Source organism: Pteropus vampyrus, unplaced genomic scaffold (genome assembly GCF_000151845.1).
Source record: "Pteropus vampyrus isolate Shadow unplaced genomic scaffold, Pvam_2.0 Scaffold23, whole genome shotgun sequence".
NCBI lineage: Eukaryota > Metazoa > Chordata > Mammalia > Chiroptera > Pteropodidae > Pteropus > Pteropus vampyrus.
This window is the reverse complement of record NW_011888804.1, coordinates 1,493,786-1,501,656: the sequence shown is the minus strand read 5'-3', so window position 1 is coordinate 1,501,656 and position 7,871 is coordinate 1,493,786. Positions and strand designations below refer to the sequence as shown.

The 7,871-nt window shown below is 48.0% G+C and overlaps 1 protein-coding gene across 1 annotated transcript in view; it reads right to left on the bottom strand.

Moving 5' to 3' along the window:
• KDM2B (lysine demethylase 2B) overlaps positions 1-7,871 on the bottom strand; it is a 112,020-nt gene that overhangs the window by 42,843 nt on the left and 61,306 nt on the right. Inside the window, exon 12 of the mRNA XM_023528152.1 lies at positions 6,310-6,396. Coding sequence (XP_023383920.1) covers positions 6,310-6,396 — 87 coding nt within the window. The remainder of the gene's footprint in view (positions 1-6,309; positions 6,397-7,871) is intronic.

Sequence of the window (7,871 nt, the reverse complement as noted above, 5' to 3'; positions counted from 1 at the left end):
TTGCCAGCTACAAACAAATTTTGGGACCAGAGTTCACATAAACCGGCCGGAGACCCGGGTCCCCACCGGGAGGAAATGGTGGCGTCGCTGACACACCACCCGTTTTTCCAGCTGGATGTCTCCGCTGCCGACGCTGTCCGCCGCTCCGTCCAGGAGAAGCAGACCGCCTTTCGTGGGCATTCTTGTATCAGAGGTTTCTGCTGCCCTTGTGGGAACCTACAGGATGCTAGACTCCACAAACGACTTAGCGGTCACTTAGGAAAACCCTGCGGAATTCCTGACGAGGGTGCCGGATCCGTTTTTATCTGGTTCCCCTCCCTGCTTGCTGGGCATCACCTGTGCCCGCCCTCGGAGGCCACTTTCCCATCTTTGGAAAGGACTGGACATGCCTGACATTGACCCTGACACCTTCTCCCCCTACCGTGGCCCAGTAGCAGAGCTGGTGGCCTCAGCTACCTCAACCCCCCAGAGACACATTGCTAAGGCAACAGTCACCCTGCCCCCCACCCTCCCACTCCACTCCCAGGGCCTAGGAGTTTCTCCCTTCAGGGCTGTGAGGAAGAGATAAAGCAAGTTCTCACACCGGCCCCCTCATAGGAAACACCAAGCACAGCCCGTGACTATTTCAGGGAAATTAAGCTATTTGGGCCCCTGCTGGAGACTAAAATTTTGCACCGGCCAATGATAACTTAGGGATGGGAAATGTGTCTAAACTGTGCATGCCATTCCCCTGCTCCTGGCTCCTCCTTCTGCATCCTCCATTTCTACTGAAAACACCACCAGCCTTCTGGGAGGACAGATTCAAGGTTACCGTCGACTTACAGATGATAATTTTACGGAAAACTATATATAATAGCTGTCGCCGAGCGATGGCCTGCTATCGAGGTATTTTACAGATAGCATCTCCCGGTAACCTTGGAGGAAAGGCACTATTTGCCCTTTTCTTACAGATGAGTAAACTGAGGTTCAGACTTGCCCATGACCACACAGCTGGTCTGTGGCAGAGCTGAGATTCAAACCCCCGACCCCAGAGCTCGCCTCAGTCGTGGATGAGAATTACCTGCAAAACGTTTAGAAAGCAGAGATTTCCAGGCCCCACCCCAAACCTACTGCGTCACAGTGTCAAGGGAGGGGCCTAGAAAGACAGATTTTTTTTAAAGTGGTCCCCACGGAAAGCCGAAGCCTGAGGACGGGTCCTCATCGGCCCACACTGGCCTTGAGCAGGCGACGTAAGTGGTAGGAGCCATGCCCGTCCTCTTCCCCACCTGTGCACCATCAACTTAATTACGACGGGGGTGACAGGAATTGAGAGCAGAGTAGGAAAAGGAAGTATACGGGGCCCTCTCTTACTGAATCACATGCCTCTCCTTTGGGGAAAGACCGCGTGTCTGTCCCGAGGGAGACCAGACTTATCAGACCTCCCAGATCTCAATGACCGACTGCAGGGGAACGGGAAGAGGAACAAAGCAGAAGGCAGGTTGACGCACACATCAGGTGTGTGTGTGCCGCTTCCTCCTGCGGTTCCGGTGTGGCCCTGTCACGGCCCCGTTAAGGAAGCCGAGTCGGTGACTGCAGAGGGCTGTCCTCCCCGTCCCCAGTCAGAGTGCTTGTTCATACGCACTCCAGCCTCTCTGCTCCTACACTCCAAAAAAATTGCCAATAATTGAAATTCAAGTGGCGGCCCGCTTTGCCCACTAGAGATAATGGATTAAGAAGCAGGATGCTTCAACAGGCTCGCTTTCCATGGGCAGCCGTGGCCCGGCCTCTCTCCTCCCTCAGTTTCCTTCTCTGTGAATGAACCCACAGGCCAGCTGTGTAGACGCGTCTGGCTGGTGACCAGAAGATCAACTCGCCACTGAGGTCAGAGGTCAGGCCTCATAGAAGCTCAGTTCCCTCGGCTTGCTTCTAAGGTCATTGACAGGCCCCCAAAATCCTGCCACCTGGTCATAAAAGGAAGCAGCCAAAGCATAGACGGATCAAACCAATCCATCACCACTGGTGGAAACAGCCAATCGGGTGAACGGTGATGGATGGCGATTCGGTAGCATCTTTGATTTGAAAGACACCACATCGGAAGTGACCTCACGGCCCCTAACCAGTTCCAGAAAAAGACCTTGCTCTCCGAGAGGCAAGGTGCGACATCAAAGCATTTCTAGCTGATCGCCATTTATCCTTAATTACTCGTTGGGTAACCTGACCCAGACCGAGAACGCCTCTCCCCGCCTCCCTTCCTGACGGCCTCAGTGAGCACCCTTGATCTTTCAACCCCACCTGCACCACACCGGGAGGAAGCCGGCCGCAAGGCTGGGAATCCAGAGACCCTTGGCGGCCCAGGCGCTTAGTCGTTGACTTACTTCTTCCGTTCCCGTTAACTTTTTAACCCCACAGGCCAGGAAATGCATAAATATAGCAGCGGGCCTCCCCTCCTCCTTCCCTCTGCCACATTTCATTGAGTTCCTCACAGCCCAGGGACAGATCTGGGGACGAACGCCTTGCTACTCACAAGCTCTGTGGTCCCAGGCAACCCGGCGTACCTCTGTGAGCCCCCCGTTTCCACTGCACCATGGAGAAAATCCTGTGCACCTCCTAGCTGCGCTGGAAGGATTAAATAGATCTGAAACCTGCATCTAAACACTGGTGCATTCACTGAAGAGAAACACCCCGGGGGTTTTGGCTGTGCTGGCAATAATTTATTTCTGGAGCTGAGTCGGGGGGGAGGGGGCATGGTATTCATTATCATATTATTTATATCTTTTTTTTTTGCGGCCCGGAAATAATTTATAATAAATGTTATGGGCTGAATCATGTCCTCCCAAAATTCATGTGCCGAAGTCCTAACCCCCAATACCTCAGAGTGTGACTGTTTTTGGATATAGGTCTTTAAAGAGGTAGCTGTGAAAATGAGGTCGCCAGGGTGGGGCCCTAATTCAGCACAGCTGGTGTCATTATAAGAGATTAGGACACAGACACACACACACACACACACACACAAAGGGAAGACCGTGGGGAGACATAGACAACAGCACCTATAAGCCAAAGGCAGTCCTCAGAAGAAGAATACATCCTGCCGACTGACACCCTGATCTCAGACTTCCGGCCTCCAGACCGGTGAGAAAATTAATTTCTGTTGTTTTAGCCCCACAACCTGTGGTCCTTGGTTACGGCAGCCCTTGCCAAGTCATACAATAAACTTCGAGTGAATGATGGAAAACATAAACTAAATTTAAAAGAAAAAGACGGTGCTGGCATGGCTGTAATAAAAAAAGACAGTAAGTGTCATGAGGCCGTGGAGAAACTGGAACGCTCAGACGCTGATGGTGGGAATGGAAAACTTTGGAAAACAGTCTGGCAGTTCCTCAAAAAACGTTAAACACAGAGTTGCCATCTGACCCGTCGATTTTACTCCTAGGTAGCGACCCAAGAGAAACAAAGACATACGTTCACTTGAAAACCTGCACCCAACTATCCGTAGCATCATCATTCGCAATGGCCCAAAGGTCCAGACAGCTGTAGTGTCTGTCCCTCGACAGAGGAATGGATAAACAGCATGGAGTCCGTCCATGCTGTGGAATATTATTCAGCCCTATAAAGGAACAAACAAAGTACCTGCTACGATGTGGATGAAACTTTAAAATATTATGCTAAGTGAATGAAGCCAGTCACAAGAGGCCACAGAGTGTATGATTCCATTTCTATAAAATGCCCAGGCTAGTCGAACCCATAGAGACAGGAAGTAGAGTGGTGGCAGCCAGGGGCTGGGTGGGGTGGGTGGAGTGGGTGGGGTGGGGAAGCTTGGGGGGAGGTTGGAATGACTGCCAATGGGGCTTCTGTTAGGGGGTGCCAAAAATGTTCTAAAATTAGATTGGGGGGATGGTTGCACAGCTCTGAGTATTTTCAATATACTAAAAACACATAATTGTACACTTTAAGTGGGATGCAAATTATATTTGTTTTATTATAGGTGTTAAATTAAAAAAAGACTGGCACCCCGTAAGTGCCACCGAAAAGCGAAGGTCCTTCCTTCTCCTTCCCACCCACTGCTCCCCAGTTTGCCTTCGGGATCCCAGTTTGCCCACCAGCCTTGACGCCCGCCCATGCCGAACTCGTGTGCAGACCAGTGCTTGTAACTGGTCCTCCACAGGAGTCTTAAGGGGTATCCCCCAAGCCCAGAAGCCAGCTTCCTGTTTTCAGGCCTCTGGAGGAAAGGGGAGAGAGGTTTGATTTGTTGTTGTTGTTGTTATGCCCATAACCCCCTGGAGAAGCAGACTGAGGGTCTCAGACAGGGAAGACAGGGCATGTCTGCAGTCCTGAATTGGTTTCCCCCAGAGAGGCTCATGTGGACCCCTCCGTGAATTGAGATGACAGTAGTTAATGGCCATTTTGTTTCTTTAAAAGCTCCCTTTCTGCCAACCCTAATCCCTCCCCTACAGCAATCCCTCGGCCAAGAGGCAAGCAGGCAATGTAGCAGAGCCACGGCTTCCTCTTCAGGTTCTGAGCAGCCGTGGGGCCTGGCTGGGTTGTTTGAAGGTGTTATGTCTGCAAGTACAGTTTGTGGTCTGGTGAATGGCATTTATATTTATTGCCCGTGTAGGGGAAAGCCGACTTTAAAACCCCCACACGCTGTCATGAATTGGGGAACTGGAGGCAGAAGGGAGAAAAGCACATCATTTTCCATTCCTATTGCCACCTAAATTCCCACTAAGCATCAAAGGGAATGAGGATCCAGTACCCACAAGTAATGGGAGCCCTTTTCCCCAGCAGTTCTACATTTAGAAATACACCCTAAGGAGATAAACAAAAGTGAAAAGAATAACCTAGTATAGCACTGTCTAATAGAAATAATGGGAACCACATAGGGATTTGAAAAAATTGTGTAGCCACATTTACAAAGGTAAAAAGAAACTGGTGAAATTAATAATCCGTTTTTGTTTAACCAATGTATCCAAAATATTCTCATTTCATCGAGGGTTGCTAGATCTAGCAAAATACTTTTTTAAAAAAATACACCAATGACACTTCAGATGAATAACGAATAATTTTTTTTTTTTTAGCATAAGTTTATCCCATGTAATAAGTGGGACATACTTACGCTAAAAATTCTTATCTGTTGTTTATCCAAAATTTGAATTTAAATAGGCATCGTTTAAAAAATCTGGAGACCCTAATTGCAACACGCAATCATATAAAAAAATAATGAGGTATTTTCCATTGTTCTTCTTTGAAATCTGTGTATTTTACACTGATGGCACATCTCAATTTGGGCCCGCCATTTTCCAAGTGCTCAAGAGCCACATATAGCTTGGTGGCTCCCATTTTGGACAGCAGAGAGCTAGAACATTCCTCTCAGTGTTTGTTCTAACAGCAAAAACAAAAAGAAGAAGATGAAGAAATGAGCAAAACTACCTATCAACGAAGAGGCTGCTTAAGTTACAACTAACATTTAGAGAGCACTTGTCCCAAGGGCTTTGCGTGCATTAATGACCTTGTTTAGTCCTCAAAACAATCATTCAAGGTAGACCAGCCCCTGTTGGAAAGTAAGGTTCTGGGAGCTTATGTCACCTGCTCAAGAAAGTGGTGAAGCTGAGGGCAGATTGACTGATGGTAGATGAATGAGTTGACACAAATGTCCCCCACTCTAGCACAGCCTGTGGAAGGAGACACACTGGAATGTTATCGGTTTTCTTTCTCTGGAAGGTGGGCTCTGAAGTTGGCCCTGACTGAAAGCCTGGTCTCTGCTCTCAATGAGACCGACTGTCCTTTACGTCTTGCCAAGCACCCCAACAAGCGACTGCTTTTTTAAGCCTCGGTGTAAGTCATCTGTAAAGTGAGTCACAAGGGTCATCCCACAGGGTTATTGGAGTATAAATAAGATAATGGATGTAAAGGACCAGGAGGAACGACCTGCTCCTGATAAGTTAGCATCAATCCATTTTACAAAGAGAAAGAAAAGTTACTTTCACGAGAGGATAAAACAGCCCAAGAAGCAGCTGGAAGAAAAAAGGAAAGAAAGCAGAAGGGGCGGGAGGGAAGAAAAGAAAGAGAGGGGAGGATGAAAATTCATGGAACGACAGGGAAAGGTGAGGCATCACTACCCTGCAGTTTCCCCAGTGACCACCAGGCGGCACTGCCCGCAGCGTCCGCAGCCAGGGAAAGTAACTCCTTCCAAAAACCAAAAACCTTACACCAAAACCATCTTAACTGGGTGCCCTGTTCCAGGAGTCCCCACCAGAAGAGTGCCTACGTTCACCTCACAAGAGCTGTGACAGGCTGAGGAAACAGTCTCCCGACTGCCAGTGACCTGCGTCTTACCTTTGGAGTCTTCTTTGGCCAAGTGACCACAGGGACCCCAGTGATGGCGAGACTGGGGTCGTCATCCGCGTGCTCCTTCAGGACATTCTGTGGCCAAACAAAGGAGCTGTATTAGCCCAAGGTATGGGGGAGATTTCCGAAGGAGACTAGAGGCCGGACCTCACCCAGCCACGAAACTGAGGACTCTCCACGAAGTCAACCCCGGCCACCACCCACACACTCGGTAGTGTCACTGATTTAAAATGCTGTTTATAAATGTCTTGGTTCACCGCTGTGTCCCCAGAGCCTCACACAATGACTAACCTATAGTAGGCTTCCAGTAAATAGCTTAAAAAAAAAAAAAAAAGCCACAAATCCCCAAAGAGGGACTTTCTACAAAATGCCTGAACAGTATTCCTCAAATCTGATAAGGTCAACAAAAACAAGGGAAGCCTGAGAACTGTCACAGCCTCCAGGAGCCAAGGAGACAGACTATACGGTGGCCTAGGGGATCCTGGAACAGATAAAGGACATTATGTAAAAACTGAGGAGATGTGAATAAGATTGAGATTTTAGTTAATAATAATGTATCGATATTGGTTCATTAACTGTAACAAATATACTATACCAATGTAAGGTATTAACAGGAAAATGGTGTGTGCAGCATATATGGAAACTGTACTAGCTGCTGAATTTTTCTGTAAATCTAAAACTGTTCTAAAAGACAAAGTCTATTAATAGAAAATGATTTTTAAAATGCCAATCAGACAGTAGTAACATTCCATCATTGGATGAATGGATAAACAAACTGGTTTGTCCACACGATGGAATGATCGAGCCTTAAAAAGGAGATTCTGACGCAGGCTGCAACATGGTTGAACCTTGGAAGACGTTATGCTGAGTAAAATAAGCCGGTCACAAAAGACAAATACTGTATGATTCCACTTATAAGAGGTCCACAGGAGTCGAATTCATACCAGCAAGAAGTAGAACGGTGGTCGCCAGGGGTGAGGGGTGAGGGGTGAAGGGAACGGGGAAGATGAAGAAGTTATGGAGGTGGACGGTGGTGAAGGTCACACGACAATGTGAATGTACTTAATGCCACGGGACTGCACACTTAAAAACAGTCGAAATGGGAAATTTTATGTATATTTCACACGATTTTTAAAAAAAAAGAGAGATAGTAGTGGGGGCAAAATAACTCCCTAAGGAACAGATTCAGAGGTTCTGGAAAGTACAGGTTGGGGACCTACGATGTCCCTAGTTAAACTGTCACTGTTAAGCTCGGGACAGCACTAGTTCTAGAGACAGAAGAACTGGGTTCAGCTTTTCCAGCTCGCAGACGCTGGACGGTGAGTAAGCCACAGCTTCCTGTTGTCTCGCCTGGGGGCAGAAAAGTGTCATCCACCTGGATTTCGCACCATGCAGCTGGGATGTGATTTTACCACCATTCTTAGGAGTGCTGGCTCTGGACAGTAAAATAATCCTATCTGTGGGGTAGGGCCAATCCTACCCATTTTACAGAAGCAGAAACGAAAATTCAGAGAGGTTAAGTGATTTGCCCAAGGCCACACAGCTAGGAG